Source organism: Pleurodeles waltl, chromosome 3_1 (genome assembly GCF_031143425.1).
Source record: "Pleurodeles waltl isolate 20211129_DDA chromosome 3_1, aPleWal1.hap1.20221129, whole genome shotgun sequence".
In the NCBI taxonomy this organism is placed as follows: Eukaryota; Metazoa; Chordata; class Amphibia; order Caudata; family Salamandridae; genus Pleurodeles; species Pleurodeles waltl.
In genome coordinates, this window is record NC_090440.1 from 974,642,215 (window position 1) to 974,668,640 (window position 26,426).

The 26,426-nt window shown below is 45.3% G+C and overlaps 1 protein-coding gene across 3 annotated transcripts in view; it reads left to right on the forward strand.

Annotated features, from left to right (window-relative positions):
- The first annotated feature begins 888 nt into the window (after positions 1 to 888).
- The window catches only part of PIGV (phosphatidylinositol glycan anchor biosynthesis class V), a 110,534-nt gene continuing 84,996 nt past the window's right edge, over positions 889 to 26,426 (forward strand). Inside the window, exon 1 of one of the 3 annotated variants that reach the window (XM_069224052.1) lies at positions 889 to 1,018. Coding sequence is in view for 1 of the 3 variants with exons in the window: in XM_069224053.1 (XP_069080154.1) it covers positions 986 to 1,018 (33 nt within the window). In the remaining 2 variants the exon portion in view is untranslated. Of the gene's footprint in view, positions 1,032 to 26,426 lie in introns of all 3 variants that reach the window. The other 2 variants (XM_069224051.1, XM_069224053.1) reach the window with 2 other exon arrangements.

The window sequence follows — 26,426 nt, forward strand, 5'->3', positions numbered from 1 at the left end:
GATCGGACAGCCAGAGACCACGTTGAGTGTGAGAGGAGATGCTGTCGAGTCTGGTCTTAATTGTTCTCTTCTTCCCTTGGAGATAAGAGAAAGTCGCTGCACTAGAATCTGCAGACCTCCTCGAAATTTGGAGGATTATTGTTTATCTTTGGAACGTACACGCCAGGAAAGCTCCTTCGAATCCAGGCTTAGCGCTGGTTCGACTCGAGTCAGTTTACCAGTGACTGGTAAAGGCAGAATCACGCTTGTTCTGGTGTCTGACATTAAACTGTTTTACCAACGGTAACCGTGAGGTGTCACCCTCAACACAGAGATACTATGAAAAGGAGAAACCGTGCTCCCCTTTTCCTAGCGCCTGTCATCAAAATGGTGCTGCGCGTGCTGCAGGTTCTGGCCCTTGAGGGCCAGTGTCAGTAAATTCTAAAACGCTTCATGTCCCTTGCACAACAATATCTCGTTATCTTAACGGATCCTGGTGTCCAGTGGGCCTGCCCTGCTGTCATTAGTGCACAGTCCATGGTAGTCCCCAACATCAATCCCTCTCACCACCTATGGGTATGCTCACCTTCCCTTTTTACTCACCCCCATCCTATGAACGACGCCAGGCAACAGTACCCTATTCTGGCCTGCCTGAGTGGAGACAGACGATCACCACTCAGTTAATAACTCACTCGCCACTGGCCAAAAAACATACTTCAGTCAAGACACCACGCTCTTTTACAAACTATGCGACAGCCATCTGCTCTAAGGACGGATCGCACGAAGGCACATGCGCATCCCACAGCCAGTCAGCACATCAGCATTGTGTATAGGTGCTGTGATTGGCTAAATACCACCAATGCTCCAATCCTAGCTCACCTTACATATTCGCTCCCAGGATATGGGTTTAGTTGTAACGCGACCCGGAAGTGCGAAAACTTCAGAGCGGACAAATGCCAAATCAAAGGATTATCCACTGAATGCGGACATGGTGGTGATTTGACAGATGTTCCGTATAAGTAACGGACAGGTGGTCACTGTAGGTACCAAGGGTAAATACATGCAGTTTTTCCACACAATGTATATATAAACTCATTTGCTTTCTGACTGCTAACTCATCTTGTGCTGGGGCACCTGAAACTTTGCTCTCTCTCAAATCCGGACATGTGATCAATTCATTGACATTTGCTAGGGCATATGGTTTAAAAAAAAAAAAAGGTCTCTCTCAGCAAATCCGGGACACCTGGTGAGCTTACTACATATGGGAAAAATGCCCCCAAGAAACTGATTGTCACTTAATATCTAGCCTCTCTTTCGTCTCGAAACATTAGCAGTGCTGTCCAGGCAGGAGGGAGGTGGGAGGGGATGGAAATCAGCCTGCTTAGCGTTTCAGAGGCTCCAGATAAACTGGTTGGGAAATAAAGGGGTATTCCTTTCGGCAAGCCTCTAAACGTGGGATAATATGAAGTGATAACTGCAGACTGACTTCTTAGTTTAACATATTTCACATATTTGCTATTATTTTGTATAATGTTAAAATTATCTCGCTTCCACTATGGGTATGATGTCGCACCATAAGGAGAGTCGTGGTACTAGTTACCTGTCTCAGATGAAACCTGGATGTATTTGACAGTTTTTGAAGCCTAGATGGACTTGGATTGTAATTAAAAGCACCAGACAGGGACAGAAAACTGCCCCAGCTATGTATTTTTCGCAGTTCCTTTAAATAACTTGAAACAGACTATTGATGTGTAAGTCAGCTGTTTGAAAATGCAAGTGGCATGCCTCACAGTGTGATAAGATGTGCCAATTATTGGTGAGGCGTCCAGATTCTTCATCATGGTTTCTGAACAAGGAGATATACAATCTGTTCTTTATGCAAATATGTAGAAAACTTTTTGTCATCCCTGCAGCCTGTTTTCTCCCAGCCTTCATAGCAGCCATATTAAATGGTCTAATTTGTAATATACAGTGGATAACATGTAACCTTAAAGGCGAGTTTGAAAATGAATGTTAAATTGTACTATTAACTAACTTTGTCCATGAATTTGGTTTTAGTTAACTATCAATAAATACTTATTCATTCATTCATGGTTCCACCTGGCCAAATCTCATGTACATTCATTTAATATTACCACACAATTTCTGCTTCTGGCACATTAAGCTGTTTAACTGTACGTAACTACTCCAGTGTCTGAATTCATTTAAGATGGCCGCCATGCAGCTCTGCCATTTTCGTTGGAGTCCAATAGTTAACTATTCTGACTATGCTCATTGTACAAATGAGATTGTGTGCTACATAGACTTGTTGTTCTATTTGGTGGCTATGGTCGTATAGGGTTTCTTTCGCTCATTAAATGCAGTAGATAAGGGTTTACTCAGCACAGTTATAATTTCATGTAACTTATATATGTAGGGTCCGGGACCTTATTGAGGAATGATGGGTACTCCGACCCTTGTATACACACAGAAAAATAGTTATGCACCCTGCTGACCATAGATATGTGCTTTGACTCCTGCATCTCCGTTTCCAAGGCCACAAGACTTGCACCAGTGGTCTGCTTTTGCCTGAAAGTCAGGCCTGGAGGATTTGCTGCCTGCGTTCCTCTTGCTGCATCCACCATGTCGAACCGGACATGGCAGGTGTCTGTGGATTTCAGCCTCCCTTTTCCGGACTAACCTTGTGCACGGTTTATGCACTCCTAGGCTTATGGGATCCTTCCTTCGCACCTCTGAATACTCCACAGGTTTCCCGTCCAGATTCAACTCGCTGTCCCCTAGGTACTTCCCCATAAATCACATACCGCAGATACTGTAGAACCCCTGTCCTGATAATGACACTCAAACCCATTCCCAGGGTTCGAAACATATCAGCTTAAAAAAGGCAGACCACCACACTTTTTTCAAGCAATAGCTCTGTATTTGCGTTTGGTATAAATGCAACAGCCTGTTACACATATTACAGTATTCTAAAATAGCCCAGTATTAGTTTTTCACAGTGGGTTACTGGTAAGTCGATGCAATCAAAAAGTACAATAATTGAACAATTTAATATATAGGCCATGTCAGGACAGCTTATGTAGTTTCTTCCATAATGCAGGCAATTATTGGGAGCATTATATATTAATTGATAAACTCGTGCATATGTCACAGAGTAAATCCAGTGGTTTTGGGACTGTGCATTATGTTATATTGTGCGGCTGGCCTCCAGGAGGTCTTGTTTCGGCACAGCATTTAATTTGTTGTACTAATCTTGAGCCTGGTCACTCTAATGTATAGTTGTTAGAAAATGGCCCTCTCTAAAGGACCTCCCCAAACTTTTTGCCTTCCTCCTCTTCGTTTTCTGACCTCGTTTTTGTTGGCTTTAGGACTCTGGACACTTAACCAGTGCTAAAGTGCATGTGCTCTCTCCCAAAAACATGGTAATATTGTCTCATAACCAATTGGCATATTTAATTTACCCTATACGTTCCTAGTAAAGTTCACTAGAGGTGCCCGGGGCCTGTAAATTAAATGCTACCAGTGGGCCTGCAGCACTGATTGTGCCACTCACATAAGTAGCCCTTTAACCATGTCTCAGGCCTGCCTTTGCAAGGCCTGTGTGTGCAGTTCCACTGCCACTTGGACTGGGCATTTAAAACTATTTGCCAAGCATTAAACTCCCCTTTTTTCTACATAGAGGTCGCCTCTAAGGTAGGCCCTAGGTAACCCATAGGGCAGGGTGTTGTGTAAGTAAAAGGCAAGACATGTACTTATGTGTTTTACATGTCCTGGTAGTAACAAACTCACAAATTAGTTTCTCACTACTGTGAGGCCTGCTCCTCTCATAGGCCAGCATTAGAACTGCCCTTATATACTTTTAAGTGGTAGGTGCTGATCTTAAAGGAGTAGTCCGGTTATGTTTAATATGGCCAGAATGGTAATAGAAAATCCTGCTTACTGGTGAAGTTGGATTTAATATTACTAATTTAGAAATGACACTTTAAGAAAGTGGGCATTTCTCTGCACTTACTGCCATCTGTGCCTTACAGCCTGACTCCAATCCACGTCTGGTCTGGGCTGGTTGACAGCTCCCCTTGTGTGTTCCACCCAGCCATAAACACAGGACACTCAGTCACATCTGCATATTGAATGGGTCTCCCTGGGCTGGAAGGGTGGAGGGGCTCTCTCTTACACTTCAAAGGTCAGTGGCCTGCCCTCACACAAAGGACTGGTAACCTCTTCACAGGGATCCTGGAAGACAGGTCTGGGTTGAAAGGGGAACCTGTGTGCTTCAAAACAACTCTTTGAAGCGTTGTTATTTTTGACGCATCCCAGGTACTGTGTGTTACAAGGATACAACCACTGATTCTTAAGGATTGAGACTCCTTTAAACCTTTAAAAAGTGATATCTCTACTTGTGCATATTGGATTTTTGTTGTTTTGATCTTATTTTATTCAGATAAATAGTATCTATTTTCCTAAACTGGCGTAGAGTACTTTTTGTGGTGTTTTCACTGTGTTACTGTATGAGTTATTGCATAAATACTTTACACATTGCCTTGTAAGTTAAGTCTGCCTGCTCTGTGCCAAGCTACCAAAGGGCGAGCACAGGATAATCTGGATTGTTTTGTGAGTTACCCTGACTAGGATTGTGATCCCTACTTGGACAAGTGTGCATATCTTTGCCAACTAGAGAACCAATTTCTAAAAATAGTGAAGATCCATCTCAAGAATTATGTACATCCTTAACAAGTTGCATAAATGTCTGTCTTTCATCAAACTTTTTGTCTAATGGTATAAGATGTGTTTAGTGCCGTCTGTGCTGAATCTTTCATCTCAGTTTTTGACCCTTTGTACGCATGTCCGCTTCAACATAGACGCCTTTTCTCAAATCTCCAAACCAAATATGTATATTTAGGACTGCAGCCAACTTCTACAACATGGCAATGTGTCTTTTCACCATAATAAACACTAAATCAATACATTTAGATATGGATTTGTTTTCTTAGTTCCAGGCATTAAGTCGTATAAGCATGTCAAAGGTTCAAAAACCACTGTTTTCCAGTCAGTTAAGTTACTTCACTCACAATATTTGTTCAGAGTTGTAATAGTATTGGGCATGAACATACCATATGGTAAATGTCTGCTTCTGTGTAGTTACATCTGGTACAGTCCATCGATTCATGCTCAAATATTTGACCTATACGTTTTGAGGTGAGATAGGTTTCATGAAGATAATAAAACTGCATGTATTTCAATCTGGGATTCCAAGACACCATTTTAACATATTCTAATAAAGTTGCCCATTTTTGTCTGTCAAGACCTGTGAATCATCTTCTTCCCAGTAAGCCTTTAGGTCCGAAGAATCACTTGCATGTTGTTGTAACAGTGTGACTGTTTTTCTGCCACCGTCCTGATTTAGTAGAAGCTGCAGAAAATGTTATTCAAGTGGTTCTTCTTGATCCTTTCCACATATTTGTTGTACTGTTCTCACAAGCACATTATATGTCAAAGTCTGGCCCTGTCTGGTTTCTAACCAATTTTGAAAGTATTGTCATACCTTAATACCCTGTGTTCCCAGTAGTTGTGGGAGGTGGGAGGGAGCTGTGGGTAGGCGTTGACCTGTCTAAACAAGTTCTGTGTACACAGGTAAAGTCCCCACACAAGATGCATGATGCTTGTTGGTTGCATATTAGGGTTGGGTGACTGTGTCCATTAATGGAGTATGATTATTGTTAGAGGAATAGATGGCCACCCAAGCCAGTGATTTCCCATGAAATGTTCTTTCTACCAAAACACATTTCCTTCTGGATTAATAAGTTTATAATGTAGTATAAATGGTATCCATGGGGCAATCCATATTAGTGCTCTCATGTCATAGAGGCTGAATAGGTCATGCCATCAGCTGCCCTCTCCATCTTTTAGCTACCTTTTGCAGTTCTGTATTAGTCAGGAGTGTTTCTTTTAAATAAGCTATATTTATTTGATTACTATTCAATTATCCGTGGGTTCTGTCTTCCCACGAGTTTGGCCATTTTCTCCTAAGTTCCAAGTTCTACCCTCAAACAGACTACTACTTATTTGAAGTCTTACTACTTATTTATGTATCAATTCTATATTTATTGATTCAGAATCCACAAGTTATCAAGTTATCTTCAATTCCCACATTGCCAGCCCTAGTTTAAATATAACATTGAGATGAAAATGATTGTGCTTTCTAATATTTGTATGACTTTACCTGTCTTTTCAGAGTCAGGCACGCAAGCTGTCTGTTGTAATCGCTCTGTGGTATTTTAACCACACCCACTCTTGCTATTCATTCTTTGTTGTACTTGTTTTAAATGCTTCATTTTTTATTGGTGCTTTTTGTGAAGTGTCCCTCCTTTGTGTGCCGAGTTCCGTCCCAGGCAATTTTACTAAGTGAACTTTTTTGCTGGCCATTACAGTACGTGACGCTTCCTCCTGTTGCACCATGTGATGGCCCCTCCTCCGGTTTCGGTTTGCCTTTCATCCCAGCCACGATCCTTTCTAGACATTCACTCAGGGAGCCAATAACTCTCACGCTGATGGCGACATTGCAATGCTTGTTTATTTTACACTCACCTAATGAATCAATCATCCTCTTCATGCAACAAATGTTACTAAGAAAATATTTTTCAACGTCACATACATCTAAAGTTAATAAATCATATTTTAGAACACCGTTCTAATAATGAGAATCTGTTGGCACAATTTCTGCCCATATTCCCAACTCACATCTTATTATTGTTATGAGAAAAAATAGTTGCTCATGCCCCTTGGATAAAGGTATCCAGATTTGCAAAGCACAATGGCTACTTTCATTGATCTTGTTCACAGTAGTAGAATGTCTACATTTGGCTATAAAAGATGATGTTGTTGGTTCCATCACATTTCCTAGGTAATATTATTCAGTTTGATGTTTCAACTAGACAATATAAGGGTTCCCAATTGCCCTGCAGTTGATCTATGTTTGATCATAACCATGCAGTCTTTATTATAAAACCCCAGTACCCATCCTAAAGGATCAATTATTGAGCCACCAGATAAACATTGATGCATACCTCCATATAGGAACTCTTACATAAGGCCTATCTTATGATCAGATAATGGATCTGTAAGTACTAGATCCCCCACTGTTCTCATCCACTAAGTATCATTGTTGTATTTCCCTTCCCTGATTACAAAGGGATCCTAACACCCCCCCCCCCCCACCTCTTCTCTGGGTTGGGTCTGACTGTAGTTAACAGCGCTATAAATATCTTTATTCTCAACACTCACCTAAAGAAGTACAATATGTTGTTAGTAGGAATGACTAGATATCGTCTCGAGAATATTCATCACAAGATAAGAGTATCTGTTGCATTGAAACACATAATTATGTCTTAGTACCTAATTTGCTTACTATAATAAAAATTAACACTTTACAGTTTATAACTGTGCTATCAAATACTCACCCAAACTAAATCATTTCTTGAATTTGATTCTGTTTAATCTTCATTTGCATGATAAAAGTCTAGAAATAAAAATAAATCACAGCTTACCCCCCTTTAATTATAATTGGCCCGGTAGAAAGCCATATCTAGCCAAAGAAACAACAAGCCCAGCAAAAATCTCCGTCTTCCATTATTGATTTATAGCAATGACAATCTCAGCTCTCACAATAAATTCAGCAAATCAGTTGTTGCTATTTTTGGTGTTCTAAATACTAAGAGTAAATCCCACCAAGCACAAAACCATGTAGTCCAACCTAGAAGTGGGCCAAGATCACTTCTTATGTTTTAAAACGTTTTCCGCTGTGTCTACCTCTCTCGGCAAGTATTGCATGCATATTTAAGTAACCAATCCTATTTTCTGAACATCAATTAATTTTAACTCTGTAAAATCTGAAAAATAAAAACACCCATCAAGAAACTGATGTGAATTCACAAAAGAGTAAGAACCAAATGTTTCAAATTAAAAGTCTTGTGCAAAAAATAAAAAAATAAAGACCGGAAAAGAGAAAGAGGGCAAATGATGGATGAGGGAAGAGGCAATGAAACCTACGTCCGACAACCTTTGCACATGTAGCATGTTTTTAATGTAGACATGCAGTCACTTCTAGAGGCTAATTTTGTTCTCTGTTCCAGATATTTCAGGCAAGCAGCCACTACTCAGATGTGCATGTTGCACACGTACCACTATGTCTCAGGCGTAATGTTCTCTAAATTATTTCCAAAGTATTCTTACCATCATTAGTTTCTTGGTGCTAGGATGTGTCGCAGATATGCAGTACCCTCTTGCATGCACATAAGGGAGACGTGGACAACATGTGCGGTGTGTGTATAATTTATACTTGCAGCTACTTCTTGGGTGTTTAAAATGCAGACGTGCAATCTTTTTGGGGCAAAAATAGGGCACATATGTACTCACTTCCTGTATATACTTAAAGCAGTTATCTATTTACCACTGCATTGTGTGTAATTCATGTACTTTGCCACTTCTTGGGTGTACGGCAGACAAATATGCAACCATATCGTAGGTGTATCGAATTTGCCCTTTTCTGAGATGTGAACAGTGCATGTACACAGAAATATTGGAATATGTACAGAGCAGACGTGCAGCCACTTCTTGAATGCACATAATGCAGGTATGCATCCCCATCCAATGTGCACATAATGTTGACACGATGCCACTTCATACAGCTAGGACTTCAGGGACCGACATTGGAGGTTTGTTGGTCTTACTGGCTCTGTGTCTCCATCAAAGGGTGTGGGACAGAGCTCGAGGTGAAAATCCTGTTGTCATAACACTTCCTGTTGCATTCATAGTACCTCTAGTGCCACTGCGACCCCCCAACTTGTCCTTACTGAGAATTAACGTAACTAATCTTGAGATCTACCATTGATTGTTTTATAAAATGTCATCTCTGTTTTTCTATTTTACTAATTAAATATCACCATGGGCTTTCAGAAACTGTCATCTACTTCCTCATTCACCCCTTGTATAATTTAGACTTGAAATTGACTCTTTGCTTACAGAGAGGCGAAGTCTGGCCAAGTCGCATTTTTGGTATGTGGTCTTTGTAAGGTTTAAATATGGCTGTCCTTAGTTATAACATCCATGCCAGTAGATCCGATTCAGACTGCAGGCTCCCGATTTTGAAGCCAAAAATTGCAGTTTTTAACTTCCTCCCTTCAGAGAATTGGCTCTGCTTCAATATGAATCAATGGGGAAATACATTGCCCCGATTTTGTTTACAAAATCTTCCACTGTGCTCTTCCAAAATGTTGGCATGTATGTTATATACGTATGAGGAAATTGTTTGCCATGCGTGTTTTTCTTCTCCTTTGTTATGTAATCTTTTTCAAAGGAAATTAATTTTGCCCGTTTCCTCATTAGTGACTATTTGCGAGTGTGGAAGCTTTACCCGCTAGAGGTCTGAACACTGTATCTTTCTAATTGATAACCCTGGGAAAGCTCTGTCTAGATTTATCACGAGACTGGCTAACTTTATTGTTTTTTTGGCTACATTGAGCATTTTCTTGTACTTTCCGAGCTGTTTTTAGAATGAGACGGCATGTTACAAAACTAGCCTCATGGATTCTGGTGTGTTAATACAGTTTAAATTCCAGTCGGACCTTTGCTGTTGCTGTAAGTCAGAAAAAACGTAGAAGACCAGCACAGCGTGATAACAGCACAATTAAGTAGTTTATCTTAAAAGACTACAAAACCAAAATGTAATGTTAGCATCAGTTTAAAATACATACCCTGCAGTATGGGGACTAGTGAAGGGACTTTCAGTGTCCTGCAGAGAGGCAGGAAGGATACGTTTAGTATTAAGGATTTAGATTTTAATGCAGCTGAATTAAGTTTTTACCTCAACCCCACCACCAACCCCCAAACCAAATGCCAAAGTACTTATTAGCTGGTACACATTCTAACCTGGTGTCCTTGACGACCCCCCCCCCCTACCACCACCAACCCCCAAACCAAATGCCAAAGTACTTATTAGCTGGTACACATTCTAACCTGGTGTCCTTGACGACCCCCCCCCCCACCACCACCACCAACCCCCAAACCAAATGCCAAAGTATTTATTAGCTGGTACACTTTCTAATCTGGTGTCCTCTAAAAACCATAAACCGTCTATTGTTGTTTCCCTTCCAAACACTACAGTTTTGTTTTTTTCCCTGTTGATGGTTAGTTTTGCTATACACTAGATTTCCAGACTTAGGAATCATCTTTGCAGGCCAACTACTGTTTGATCAAAGATAACCATATGATTGGATTATTGGAATATGGGGAGTGAGTTGTTGGCAGATTTCATGAGGACTGTATGAATAATCTGTAGAGCAGTGCCAATGTTGGGTATGTATTCCTTCAAGAGCGCCAATACGCATCATTGTTTCAGCCCTCTGTTAATAAACACCTTATTTGAGGTTACAAAAGTAGGGACCATCTTGACTTTTACCCAGGTCTTGCAACAAAAGAAAATATTTGCCTTCAGTTACTGATGACGGACCCCCATATTGACGAGTTTAAGCCACAAACTACATCCATGCTATCAAATGTTGTTATGAAAACTGTAAATATGGCATATGGCATGGAACCCCTAGTGTGTATAGTGCAGTGGTATGAGACTGATAGTGTTAGAACTCTGTCTTTAGTCATGTTGCCGTCTGATAATGGGAATAAGGTCCTAGTTAATGGCACGTGATTCTAATTCTTGTAACAACAGTTTAGCATAGCAATTGCCCTCACTGTCAAGTAGAGCAATAAGACAGCAATTGTCTGGACTAGTGTATCAGCCTTTTTAGGTCGCAGCCTACCAGACAGTGCAGCTGTCTGGTTTGCTAAAGATATCTTGGGGGGCTTTCAGAAAGTTGACCTAGGAGTGCATTCTGCTTGTTGATTACTATTTGCTTTTTGGTCTGTAACTCACACTTTCTGGATTTCCATTTGCTGGCTTAATTAGCTTTATGCTCTCCATGTTCAGTTCGTACCTCCTGTTGCCTCAATTGTGTTTTCTAAATCCTTCCAGGAACTCACTTTCTGTTAACAGGCCTTTAAATTTTGTTCTAATCTCAACAAATTTGCTGTGCATTCAAAGGCTGAGATGAAGGGCCATATTTATACTTTTTGACGCAAAACTGCGCTAACGCAGTTTTCCGTCAAAAAAATTAGCGCCGGCTAACGCCATTCTGAAGCGCCATGCGGGCGCCGTATTTAATCAATGACGTTAGCCAGCGTTAGATGCCGGCGCTGCCTGGTGTGCGTGGAAAAAAACAACGTACACCAGGCAGCGCCGGCGTAGGGGGATATGGGGCTTGGGCGTCAAGAAATGGGGCAAGTCAGGTTGAGGCAATTTTTTCGCCTCAACCCGATTTGCGCCATTTTTTTTCACTCCCAACCCCCATAGAAATGACTCCTGTCTTAGCAAAGACAGGAGTCATGCCCCCTTGCCCAATGGCCATGCCCAGGGGACTTCTGTCCCCTGGGCATGGTCATTGGGCATAGTGGCATGTAGGGGGGGCACAAATCAGGCCCCCCATGCCACAAAAAAAAAAAAAAAACACTTACCTGAACTTACCTTAATGTCCCTGGGATGGGTCCCTCCAGCCTTGGGTGTCCTCCTGGGGTGGGCAAGGGTGACAGGGGGTGTCCCTGGGGGCATGGGAGGGCACCTCTGGGCTCCTTCAGAGCCCACAGGTCCCTTAACGCCTGCCTTTTGCAGGCGCTAAAAAACTTCGCAAAAGCGGCCGTACGTCATTTTTTTTGACCCGCCCACTCCCGGGCGTGAATTTTGCCCGGGAGTATAAATCCGACGCACATGCCTCGGAGTCGATTTTTTAGACGTGAACGCCTATCTTGCATCTCATTAACGCAAAGTAGGTGTCCACGCTACAAAATTACGCAAACTCCATGGACTTTGGCGCTAGACGCGTCTAACGCCAACGTATAAATATGGAGTTAGTTTTGCGTCGAAATTGCGTCAAAAAAAACGACGCAATTCCGGCGCAAACGGAGTATAAATATGCCCCCAAATGTCAGGCGCTGTCCTCCAACGGTGCTTTTTTACTTTTCTTTCTCTGACTTCAAAATGAGAGGCGGTATGTGACAATCTTGCTGGATACTGGGCGTAACAAAGAGTTTTTTTCTAGCAGACACAGTGATTAAATGAATTGTGTATTTCTGAATGTACCAGAATTATGAATGCCCAAATGAAACACAGTTTTTGTTATTTCTGAAGTGTTCTGGAAACGAGTACTTTAATATGATCAAAGCAAATCATTTATCTAGGTGATACAATTTCCACACATTTTCGTCTGTGCACTGTATAGTTGTATTAGTAAAACTGTATGTTTGTGCAAATGTAATTGTCATTTCAATTGAAAATGTGTAGTCTGTAATGGCAGTGTGCTTCCACAACATGATGGATAGATAGATAGATAATCTCTTTATTTAGTTAAAATAAATAACCATAAAAGATGCATAAAACAAATAAAAGCACATAAAACATGCAAATTCATTCACATTACAATTTAAATACATGATACCCATTACATGAGTGATAAACAGTGAAGCATGATCAATCGCCACACATACAATTATAAAATGGATCCAATGGGCAGAAAATGTCAAGGCACACACAAAATTCCAGAGGTTAAGGCCGGACCCCTCGGATCTTAACAATACTACTTAAAAAATGGTCCATGTTTACATAAGTACGAATCTCCCCTACCAAAAGGAAGAACAACATTGCTGGCCTTACTTGCTAAAATTGAGCCGCTCTTAAAATAGGAACCAAAAATATTTTCCTAGAGAAAGTACATAAACTACAGAACATGTGTAATAGACTGAGCTGAGGTTTTGTCACACTTGCATGGGCCTAAAGTGTTGTCAGCAGCCCAACATTTACAAAAAACGATTTGTTGGAGAAAATAATTCAGCCTCAATCTGGATAAAAGCTGACAATGGTAAACATTATTAACCTAGCTCAGGTGCGGTTAGATGGAACAAACTGTTCTTGTCGGACAATAAGCCTGAACAACTGTTTTCCGCATTTCGTACTCATGAGAACAGAGAGGTGTAATAAAAACCTCTGTCTGACCCACAAATATTCAACCTTCATTTCCTCAGGCTGCGTAAAAAGGCTGGGGAGGCCCAGAGCTGTCAATTCAGACTTGATATAGCTCAAACAGGGAATTGGTTTAGAATTGTCCAGGAAAGACAGTCCCTAATAATCAGCCTATTAAGCATTGGCTTGCTCTTTTACCAAATCGAAAGCCGGCATAGCAGGGGCTTAAGTTACAATTTTTGAAATGTATCTAAGACCACGTTCCTTGTGCACAGCAAATGTTGGTGAACTTTGCGGGTCCTCCAACAACTGCCTAATAAACATATTCCCCTAACTGAAGGAGGCCACAATCACGGTACCCCCAAATGCCACTACCGTAACTGGTTGCAGAGACCCACTTGGCTTTATAAATCTGAATTGGTGCTTTTATAGGTTTCCTCCCCACCTTTAAACTAAAGTCCAAAACCGCGCCACATAATCTGGCTAGAGTGCGCTTTTTCAATAGAAAAGAGGGGCCTCAAGAGGTCTTGTCAAGAAATAGAATACCCAGATAGGTGAAAGAACGGACTTACGTGATCTTAGCATTGAGGCAGAAATGGGTTTTAGTTGTGGCAGGCGTAACCTGAGCAGCCATCACAAAGGATTTCGAAGTGTTCATGGAGAGGGCCAGGCCCTTCATAAACTCAACATAAGAATCAAGAAGCAGTTAGAAGCCTAGTGCCGTCCTTGAAATCATGATGGCCTTGTCTGCATATAGGAGGCCTGGTAATGCCTGAGAACCCACTTGAGGGGGGGGGGGGCACCTTGTGCATCCAACAATGCTTCCTCTAGGCCATTGATATAGTTGATGAATTGGGAGGGGGCCAAAATGCACCCCGTCTAACTCCTCTATTGATGGGGAATCTCTTGGTGCAGGTACCGTCCTCCCTGAATCTAACAGAGGCACACATATTCATATGGATGTCTTCCAGGAGAGAGATGAGGGCTTGCTCAACACCTAAAGACAGCAACAGTGACCACAACTTAGAGCGATTCACCCGATTCCAGGATGAAGAGAGATCCATGAATCCTCAAAAGCCAATGTGTCTTTCTGAATCAGTAGGTATAGGTTCAAACATTGATCGAAGCTACCCAAACCAGACCTAAACCCATACTAAGAGTCAACACTGATGTTCTTCTCTTCAGCCCAGCTAGACAGCCTTTTTAGGACCACCTGACCCAGAACCAAGATCATAGTGCCAATGTGCAAAGGGGCGTGGCTTGGAGCCCATGGCGTGAGGAGCGAAAGCGCGGGGCTCTGGCCCGGGAACCCCCGTCCGAGCCCATCCTGTACCGACGGCACCAGAACCGCAGCAGCCTTGACCCCCTAGCCAAGAAGGGAGACTGTGCCCGAAATAGTGCAGTGAGGCACCGCAGCGGGTCGAAGAACCAGACCTGATGGTGAAAATAGGCCTGAATACGACCACGCTTACAATGGCGGGTGCGACCTGAGTCGAGAGGTGGGGACTGGGTGCGGACCCCGCCCGCACACCGAAGTAGGCGGAAGAGGAGCGGAGAGAGCCGGGGGGTGCTGCATACGACCCAGGTGAGCGGGGACTCAGAACGCTGGCCCTGGAGGTGGAGAACGGGCCCACTTGAGGCTGGTGCAGAAAGCGGCTGGTGACCCCGCTCCTTCGGCTTGTGCGAGTGTTGCCGGTGGGCCCAGAAGAGAGGAGGGGGTGAGCGCTGATGGTGGACGCCCTGGCCCCCCCCCCCCCCAGCCCCAGAGCAGATGGCGAGCTGAGGAGTGTGGGTGGTAGCGGCACCTCCTTTTAGAAGAAGTGAGAAAGCAGCCAGCCTGGGCCTGAAGAGCAGCAGCAGCGGCCCGAAACTTCGTGCTCCCTAAGACCGGGAGCCCGGAGTGTGACAGGACAGGAAGAGCCCAGCCGTGACCGGTGTAAAGAACGACTGGTGGCCCCACCCCTCCTGTCTGCGCGGACAGAGGCGAAGAGTGGAGGGAACTGGGGAGCGAGAGAGGGAGATCACTGACAGAGGGGGGCTTTTGCTCCCCCCGTCCTCACCCAACAGAGTTCCTGATGGGCCGGGAGGAGCAAGAGGAGGCGGCCCACTAGAGGAGGAGAGAGAGAGAGCGGTGCACCTGGGGACGGGAGCCACCCGGGCCTGAAGTAGGGTGGTGTAGGTAGGAACCTACAACCTTGGCAACTAATGATGACTGGCCCTGAAAGTGGAACAAACCTGACATTAGTGGACACTGGGAGTGGACTGGGGTGGGGTACGCGGCCCCGTGCCCCCTCTGACTTCCAAAGTCAGCAACAAACCGGCTGGCGGGAGGGCAGAGGACCAGGAGCCAGGTGGTGGTCCCCTCCCCTCCTTACAATTAGTATGGCGCAGGCCTGGAGACCTTAAGCTCACAAAGGAGGCGCTGGACCACCCTGCAATATTTGAATATGAGCGAGCTTCGCTGAAGTGCAGAGTGCAACCTAGCACAGTGGAGAGCAGGAGTGGTGGAGCGCAAAGGAGATAAGCTCGCGCCTAGGCCATCCTCGGCTGGAGCTCCTGGCACAACTCTCCACAGAAACATTGGGCGGCGATATCGCTAGATATTGGCAAACACAATAAGAAAAGAGAGTTGGCAGGGGACTGCCCTGTTACAGTGAACACTAGGAATGAACAACCAGCACCTGTGAGCGGACTGACAGCAGAACCCTCACTGGGGGACATACTACAGGCCATCACAGCCTCGAGGGAGATTTTGGAGTCCAAAATAGTGACACTGGCAGCTGACTTAGGCTTGCTGCAAGAGGACCAACGACCACTGGCATAGAGAATCATGACGGAACAAGAAATGGTGGACCTCAAACCAGCACTATCAGTGGCAGGGGACCGGATGACAGCCCTGGAACAACAGGTGAAGACCCTGGCGGTCCACACCGAGGACACCGAAATCAGATCACTGCGAAACAATATCTGACTAGTGGGATTGCCTGAAAATATTAAACCCAACACAGGGTGCCAACCAGGCCGCCCCCTTCGGGCCTCGCCTGGTAGTAGCCCGGCCACTGTGTTTATAAAGACCGCAACCACATCCTTGGACAAGCCCGGAAAAGGGAAGAGTTTAGAGTAGAGAATAACGTAGTCCGCATTTTTCCGGATTTCTCCTACGAAGTGCAGAAACAACCTGCCACACTCCTAGAGGTCAAAAAACAGTTGCGGACATTAAATATTCTGTATGCTATGCTCTTTCCTGCCACGCTGAGGGTGGCAGAGGGGCGGGGAGCGAGATTCTTCCGAACTCCGCAAGAGGCACGAGACTGGCTGGATAGCTGAGCAGGAACTGCAGATACTAGCACACACTGGAAAAACTGACTCCGGACCCGACGACGGTGGTCCGGGGGGACCCCGGTGCTGCAAAACAGCCCCTTCCTTGGAGGAGGCACATATAGAGAGACTACGCGCTACTGCCACTATGGCATCGCTGAGTGGAGGGGAGTCCAGCCCCCGGTCGGAGCAGAAAGCAAGAGAAGTGTGACAGTCGGACTCGGAGGGGGGAATCCGAGGGCTCGACAGCACCGAGCACGGAACTGCCAGTGGTGACACCAGGGACCTCTGAAGACATCTTTTGATGCCCTAGCAGGTGACTGGGAAACACGTAGAGAAGCCCATCACGTGGAGAAACAACGGGTTATGCGACTTCGGATTCTGAAGAATCCGGACGGGGCGTGACCTGGAGCTGAGGGCCCTGCGCAGCCAAGGGTCTGACCACACACACCTCACAAGAAGCGTTACTTGCTCACAACTAGTTTGGATGGGGGTTGTTTTGTCACCTGTCCTGGGGTAGGGGAGTTGAGAAGTTTGTTGTTTGCTGTTTTAAGGGAACCTGTCCGTTACACCACCCGACGAATAGTCCTGAAGAAAAATGCTGTATTTATATGTCCCAACCATGGCAAGTGGGCGCAAAATGACAGTCACATAATAATGGAAACTAATGGGGGACTCGCAACTGGTATCCTGGAATATCTGGGGTATGCACAATATGAGTAAATAATACAAGGTATTCTCCTATCTGCAGAGGAGGGGGCCCATATAGCGATGCTGCAGGAAACACACCTGACGGCAGCAGAGGGGGTGGCGCTGCAGAGAAGATGGAAGGGCATGTGTATTATACAACCTACTCTGTGTACGCACGGGGTACTCTAATATGGATCAGGGTGGGAGTCCTGGATCAGGGCGGGAGTCTCTTTTCAGAAAACAGGAACATTCATTGACCTCAATGGGCGCTATGTAGTGGTCACTAGCCAGCTGGGGGGGGCAGGACATCGCACTCATTAGTATATTAGCACCAAAGAGAGACCATAGTACATTCCTAGAGCACTTCTGGGGCACATTGGCCCCTCACCTACTAAACGCAGTGCTGATCGTTTTATTTTTTTTAACTGTGTGGCCAACCCGGAGTTAGACAGATCACACCCCTCGCTAAAGAACTCACCGGTGGGTACAATAGCTAAAACAAATTCAAAGAATGGCAATCTGAATGGTGGTTGATGGGTTCCTGGAGACACCTCTAACCAAGCACCAGAGATTACTCCTTCTTTTTAATTATGCATGACTTACATGTACGCTTAGATACCTTTCTCTGCACGCCTGCGGTACATTCTCAAATCCAGGAAGTGGACTACCTGGGGAGGACAATATCTGACCACAATCCTGTCCTTCTCCAATTGGCCTGGGAGAGGACCAAACCACGCATACCAATCTGGTGCCTCAAACCGGAATCCTTAGAGGACCCTGCTTTCCGAGAACAACTGGGGGGACACATCAGAAGCTATTTTGAGGAGAATGCAGCTACTGCCCCATCTCCCCAGATAATGTGGGACGCATTTAAAGTAGTAGTCAGAAGGAGATGCATAGCCGCATCGATGGGAATTCGGAAGGCCCTCCTAGGGGATATCAAGACAACAGAAGCGGAGCTACGCACACTAGAAAAACAAAGACCAGAGCACCCCGAACTGCAAAGGGAGGTGGGTGAGGCCAGAAAGAAGGTAGCGGAGTATACTGGGAGGCTCCGTTGCTTTGACTACAAAAATTATATGGTAAGAGCCCACACTGAGAGGGACAAAACGGGCACGCTGCTAGCGTGGCTGGCCAACCCTTCAAAGAGAAGGACTCCCATCGTAGAGATCATTACCCCCACAGGACACAGATTATACGGTCAGGAAGAGATCAACCACCATTTCCTAGAGTACTACACCACCCTTTACACAAGCGTCACACAGGGGGAAGAGGAAGACATGCGAGTATTCCTCGACCCTCTCCCACGCCAATGCCTCACTGAGGAAGAGAAAGAAGTTCTAGGAGTCAATAGAGAGGAGACAGAAATCAGAAAAGCTATTAGGGGCCTAGCACGAGGGAAAACCCCAGACACAGACGGACTCCCCATAGAATTTCACGCCATGTACATTAATAAACTGGGCCCTAAACTAGCGCAGTTATATGGCGCGGTAAGAGAGTAGAACTGCCTTCCAGATTCAACAAGAGAGGCACTGATAATTCCATTGCTGAAACCTGGCAAACCGGCTAATGACAGCAGAGCCTACAGAACCCCATCCCTGCTTAACTCTGACTACAAGATTCTGAGTCGCAGTACTAGCAACAAGGTTACTATCATTTATGACCTGCTTGGTCCACACAGACCAGACCAGGTTCATCCCCACCCGGAACACAGCTCCAAATATTTACCGGGTTATCCGCATACTAGAACCTCACATACCAAATAAAAGAACTACGACAATACTTGTAGTGGACATAGGCATTCTATAGCCTGGAATGGAAATACTTGTATGCAGTCATAGAGCACATGGGGCTGGGAGAGCGATTCATTAGATGGATGCAGTTGCTACACACAGACCCTAAAGCCAGAGTCAGAACCGGGACTACCAAATCCGAGCAATATGGGGTAGAGAGGGGCACAAGGCAGGGGTGCCCCCTCTCACCTTTGCTATATGTGTTGACAATGGAGCCATTGGCCACCCAAGCGCGAACTGCTACTTGGTACCAGGGATTCATTAGATGGACGCAGTTGCTACACACAGAACCTAAAGCCCGAGTCAGAACTGGGACTACCATATCCGAGCAATATAGGGTAGAGAGGGGCACAAGGCAGGGGTGCCCCCTCTCACCTTTGCTATTTGCGTTGACAATGGAGCCATTGGCCACCCAGGCGCGAACTGCTACTTGGTACCAAGGGCTATGGTACAAGGACTATCACCACAGAATAGCGCTCTATGCAGATTATCTACTTATGTTTTTACAGGACATGGGACCGGATCTAGATGGAGCCCAGGCACTCTTGGCACAATTCGTCAGACTTACAGGGCTTCGGGTGAACTCACAGAAATCCCATATATACCCACTCTCGATGAATAGTGGCCCACCCGAGGAGCCGGGACATGTCTTTTGGGTGCCTCTGTGCATGACCTACCTGGGAGTCAAGGTTTTCCACGTCAGGGTTGATATTATAGAGGGCACTTTATGTAGCGCCATAAGGGCACTGAAGTTTAATCTGGGATTCTGGAAGACACGTCCGTTGTCATTAGCTGGGAGGATAGCACTTATCAAGATGGTGGCGCTCCCAAGACTCTTATACTAGCTTGCGGTCTTGCAACTCTGGTCCCAGATGTGCTTTTCAGGGAGCTGGACTCCTTGATAACTGCGTTCATATGGGGGAACGGGAGATGCCGGGTGGTTCTCACCATGATGAAAAGACGGCGAGCGGAGGGGGACCTGGCGATCCCGGACTTCGTATCATACTATCTGGCGGCCCAATTGCAATGGCGGACCCAGTAGATGGCAACGCTCCGACTTAAAACGGATGGGGAGGCCTCAGCGATTTCCCCCCCTCTTTTTTCGGTTCATACCCCGGAGGTCCGAGTCCTTCGTAAATGTTGGAAACAATGCCTCCAGAAGACTGACACGAGCACGCCTTACACACGTGATGATATGGCTAAAATGGATGTTCCATGAAGGCGACTGGGGAGGATTCCCAACTTGGGAGGAGGCTGGGGCCACACGAATTGGAGATTTATACAGGGATGGGAGTCTGATGCCCTTTGAGGATCGTCTGGCAGAAATATGGGGGCATATTTATACTCCGTTTGCGCCGAAATTGCGGCGTTTTTTTGACGCAATTTCGACGCAAAACTAACTCCATATTTATACTTTGGCGTTAGACGCGTCTAGCGCCAAAGTCCATGGAGTTAGCGTCATTTTTTAGCGTGGACACCTACTTTGCGTTAATTATATGCAAGGTAGGCGTTCCCGTCTAAAAAATCGACTCCGAGGCATGTGCGTGGGATTTATACTCCTGGGTAAAAATCACGCCCGGGAGTGGGCGGGTCAAAAAAAATGACGTACGGCCGCTTTTGCGCCGTTTTTTAGCGCCTGCAAAAGGCAGGCGTTAAGGGACCTGTGGGCTCTGAAGGAGCCCAGAGGTATGCCCCCAGGGACACCCCCTGTCACCCATGCCCACCCCAGGAGGACACCCAAGGCTGGAGGGACCCATCCCAGGGACATTAAGGTAAGTTCAGGTAAGTGTTTTTTTTTTTTTTTTTTTTGTGGCATAGGGGGGCCTGATTTGTGCCCCCCTACATGCCACTATGCCCAATGACCATGCCCAGGGGACAGAAGTCCCCTGGGCATGGCCATTGGGCAAGGGGGTATGACTCCTGTCTTTGCTAAGACAGGAGTCATTTCTATGGGGGTTGGGAGTGAAAAAAAATGGCGCAAATCGGGTTGAGGCGAAAAAATTGCCTCAACCTGACTTGCCCCATTTCTTGACGCCCAAGCTCCATATCCCCCTACGCCGGCGCTGCCTGGTGTACGTCGTTTTTTTTAACGCACACCAGACGGCGCCGGTGGCTAACACCGGCTAACGTCATTCAATAAATACGGCGCCCGCATGGCGCTTCAGAATGGCGTTAGCCGGCGCTAAATTTTTTTACGCAAAACTGCGTTGGCGCAGTTTTGCGTCAAAAAGTATAAATATGGGCCTTGATCTTTCACAAGGTCACTTCCTGCTACACCGAGCAGTCACCCACGCTATCCACACACATTGGCTAATGGGAGGCGTAGAACCCAGGCCTCACGAGGCCAGCATTTATAAAGTAACCTTGGAAGGCACATACAAGGCCATAACCGGCTTAGATGGGGCAATCCGTAGGGGAGCAATGGGCCCCCTAGAAGGCCTACAAGGGAAGTGGGAGGCAGACCTGAGGATCTAGGTACCAGAGAAATCCTGGGAGCAGATCCTAGAGAGGGCACCAAAGGTGTCTCAAAATGCTAGGTTTCAACTCATACACTTCTATGTTATACACAGAGCATATCTTACTCTGAAACGGCTTCGTAACCACCACTGAGTGGCAGACGCACGATGTCCATGCTGTGGGGAAGAAGCAGTAGACGTTATACACATGATGTAGGCTTGTGTGCGAACCTAACCGAGTACTGGAAAGAAGTGACGACATATGTAGCGGGGATTATAGACCGTGAAATATCTTGCACGCCGGGCCACTCTTTCTTCCATTGGTTCCCCCATAGGCCCAAGAAAAAGTAAGATGCAAGACCTTGCATACACCTTGGCCAAAAGAGAGAGAACAAAGAACTGGAAAAGACCGTTGGGCCCCAGCCCCCTTTGCTGGAAGAAGGAATTAGAGCGCTGGACAGAATACAAAAGCTTAGTACTGCAACGAGAACTCAGGCAGGGCAGGGTCTCCCCAGAACTAACTCGCGCTTGGGAACAGTTGGTTGCAGCCCTGAAAGATGACGCTAGGATATCCCTTATTGAATCTAATGAACCTGCCCCACTATCTGCCACCTAAGGAGACACAGCTCCTACAACAGGGAGAGAATTAGCCCATAGGGCAGATTGCCCACAAGCTTATTGCCACTGGAACCCTAAGCAGCACAGCAGAACAATGCATGAACTTTCACGCATAGCGTGGGTCGGGAAGGGGAAGGGGCATGGGATGGGAGAGGGGGCATCAGAACATTGATTCTCTACACAATATGATTAGTGAATAAGAACCTGAAGCTATAACGTAGTTCTGGCAACAGGTGAGCAATCATTAGGATTAAGGCCACACTGAGGGCAGGGAAATCGAAACACTAACTGACAGAAGCATCATCTACATTACCTAGCCATGTATGATGGGGTAGACGGAATACAGCTAATTACTATGGGACAATGTTTGTAATCAATAAAGTTGCCACAGTTAATAATGATTGATAGAAAATAATAAATGCTGTGGAGACAAATGTATAAAGGTAAAGAAATGATACAGTTAAGAGAAATGTATCTGTACTAAAACTTAAATAAAATCTGTCTAAAAAAAAAAAAAAAATAGTGCCAATGTGCAAAATTGGCCGATAGCATTTTGGATCCGCCCAGTCACCCTTTTTAAATACTGGCACTATGATGGATTGAGATCAGGAATGTAAGGTGCCAGTTGACACAGGAGGGTTTAAAATATTTGTCAGCAAGGGCTCCCACATGACTACATGATGTCAGACCATCTGGCCTGGGGGCCTAATTACAGGTCAGGCGTCTGATAGCACAAGTAACTTCCAAGATAGAAAAGGAAAGGCAGGAAGAGCTAATGGCCTTCATACCAGTGTTCGAGGTCGCTAACTCCATCCTATCTTCGAAGGAATCCATTTGGGAGAAATGTTTACACCATTTATCTTCCGGTTTAACAGTGGTCATATTGGACATGGTATCCTCAGACAAGAAAGGGTGATTAAATACTCTCCACAATGCTTTACAATCATTAGATTCACTAGCATGAACTAGCTGATCTCCTATGTCATCCTTAAGGGATTCTTTTTTCGCCCTCGGAACCTTCTTAAAATGTATAATGGATTCATAGGCTCTGGATCTCCTGTCTGTTTCTTGACATCGTTTAAGAGCTGTTTTTAAGGCACGATGGGCTTTAGAACATGCATAATTAAACCAACAAGGTCTAATAGAAACAGAAGAACCTCGACGGGGGGCAGTAAGGGCAAGTCTCACCCCAGCATAGATTACTGAGAAAGCGGATAGAACATCCTTAGGACACAGTTCAGAGTTGAGACAGCACTTTACCTCAGAGCTTAACTGCCTAAACCACAAATACTCCACTCTTCGCCACTGCACTCTACTCTGCACCACTCCACACCATACCACTGCACTCTATTCTGCACCACCCCACTTTACACAAATCCACACCACTGCACTCTGTGCCACTCCACTCTATGCCACTGCACTCTACCGCATTTCATGCCACACTTTTCTTTTCTACCCTATACCACACTACTCTATGCCAATGCACTCTTTGCCACTCTGATCTACACCACTGCACTGTTTGCCACTGCACTCTACACCACTCCAGTGTAGGCCACACCAATCTACTCTGCACAACTCCACCCTATGCCACTGTACTGTATGCCATTCTGCAGCACTGCACTCGACTACACTGCACTCTAAGCCGCTGCACTATGACAATACACTGTATTCCACCACACTGTACTCTGTAACAATCAACTCTATGCCCCTGCACTCTACACCAATCCACTGTATGCCACTCAAATCTACTCTGCACTGCTGCATTCTATGCCACTACACTCTACGCCATGCAACCAACTTTGCATCACTGTACTTTACGTACTGCTCTCTACTCCATACCACTACACTTTGACACTCTATTCTACGACACTGCACTCTCTGCCACTGAACTCTACGCCACTCTACTTTGCACTACTCCACTCTATCCCACTGCACTCTACTCTGTACTCTACGCCACTGCACTCTATGCCACTTGACTCTACTCTACGCCACTGCCCTCTGCATCCCTCAGCGCTACACCACTAAACTCTTCATCACCCTACGCCACTCTACCCTATGCCACTGCAGGCCACTGCACTGTGTGCCACTCTACGGCACTCTATTCTGTACCACTCTACTCTGTGTCACTCCACTCTACTATGCACCATTCTAATCTACAGTATTGCAGTGTACAACACTGCATTATATGCCTCTGAATTCAATACCACTTCACTCACTGCTACTGCACTCTATGCCAATATTCTCTCAACACTCTAGGCCAATTCACTCCACACCAATTCACTGTACTCTATGCCACTCCAATGTATGCCACTCTACGTGAATCCACGCTAAGCCACCGCAGTACGTGACCCTCCCTGACACTCAGCTGTACAACACTCTACTTCACTATTCGCCATTCCACTCTACGACACTCCACGCCACTCTCCTGTATGCCACTATCCTTTAGCCACAGTAAACAGCAGCCACGCTGGTAAACAACATGGCCAAAACACATGGGCAAAGTCATTACCTCTTACTTAGGCAATGTCTGTTGGCTTTGCCCATTCTTGTTTATGTATTGGGAATAAGATAGCTGATGTGAATCTATCAGGAATAATATTTGTCTATACACAATACTTAACCTCATAAGTGTGGGCTTCTGCCACTGGCCGACGCAACACACCCTCTCTGGTGTGGAGCCATGACCAGTGGCCGACATCAGGGAAGGGTTTGAAACATCCTCAGGTGCTTCACCCTGGAGGATTTTTTAAGAAATTTAAAACACCCTTCCGTGTCTCCCCCCACCCACCCCTTTCTGACTGATGTCACACTTGTTTTCCCCACCGGAGCAGGAAGCAGCAGATAAGGGCGTTTTCCTACTCTGGTGGGGAAAACGGGCCTAAATGGGCCTCCCCACCACTCGGGAAGGCATTGTTTGAAAGGGGAGACTTTCAAATGAGGCCTTACTGAAACGGTTCCCTGGCCCTGGATCGCAGTTGTGCTGCGATCCAGGGCGAGGAAACCACCAGGGATTTCACTTCGGGGTGGAGGGGGTCATCCCCCTCTGAAAACAGGCCCCCCAACTCCCTGGGGTAATATTTTTTTAAACAAAATATTTGTTTACTCCTAAGGGGTTAAAAAAAAAAGAATAATCATTTTTTAAAAAAATGAAATTGACAGGGGGTCACCCGTGAGCAGGGCTGGCTCCCTTTGGGGACAATTTATTAAATAGCTGTATGGTTTCCCTGGGGGCACCATGCCCCTCCCCCTCCCCCGCGAAACCATACAGCTATTAAAAATATACATAGATACAGCTTACAAAATAGCAGCGCAAAGCTTCTTTACTATAGTTAAACACTAGTTTTCTTCATCATTGTATAGAGCTGATATACCTTAGGCTTCACAATTCTTGTTTCACGGTTTGTCACTAAAAGTTTCTCTTTGTCACGCATGGTCTTGCAGAGCTGCTTGCTCAGTAGACGTATGTGGCAGGAAAGGACCAAATTAAGAGGAAGGTTGATCAGTTTATGTGGCAATAAAAGTCGACGTATGCATTTACAGCGCCAATAGCTCTATCTCTCGCAAATGTGAGACCTATTGCATTGCAAATAGTTGTTAATAGAGTCTACCACCCATTTTTTCCCGAAACCTAGGTATAAGACCTGTGAAAATAAATACATTCACGTTTGTCAGGACAGGGTTGACCAGTGAAGAAGATGACGTTAGGCTAGAGATAAGACATGGACAACAGGGGAGACTTCCATCTCACTTTGAATGGTTGGCGCAAACACTGCCCAATTGTAGCAAGAAAACAATTTCACCCAAACTGCCCTTTCTGTTGAACTGCCAGGGGATTTAATGCCTTCATAAATCTCCCTAATGGAAAAAAATAGTGCTAGTTTATCACAAAACTCTTGAGATGAGGGGGGCAAGAACGCAGGAAAAGGCAAACCTGTGAGATCCCTAAGGGAAGCGAAAAGTTTTGTAGCAAGTGAAGTAACTTTCAGGATAATACCCTGCAGAAATGATGCTTTAGCTTGTGAAATCTTCTTTTTATAAATTATAAATGTTTCGCATATGCAGCTAAATCTGAGAAATCATTTAATGTTTACCATTTCATTTCCAGTACTCTTTAGTGCCTCGGAATAACTCTGGTTGGTTGTTTTATAGGTAACGTTTCATCAAGCACATTGCCTAATGTATCCTTGAAATTTGATGTTTCACCTATAATGCTAAAATGAGGGGATTCTTGATGGACAGATTTAATAGCATCACAAAACCATCCTTACACTCGTTTTTTGTGGGAAAGATTTTTTATTTCCTAAATGGACCCCAGTTTTATTAATTTGTGATCTGACAATGCCACATCACAGGATTCTGTGGAGTCAATAGGAACATCAAGGGGCATATTTATACTCCGTTTGCGCCGAAATTGCGTCTTTTTTTTGACGCAATTTCGACGCAAAACTAACTCCATATTTATACTTTGGCGTTAGACGCGTCTAGCGCCAAAGTCCATGGAGTTAGCGTCAT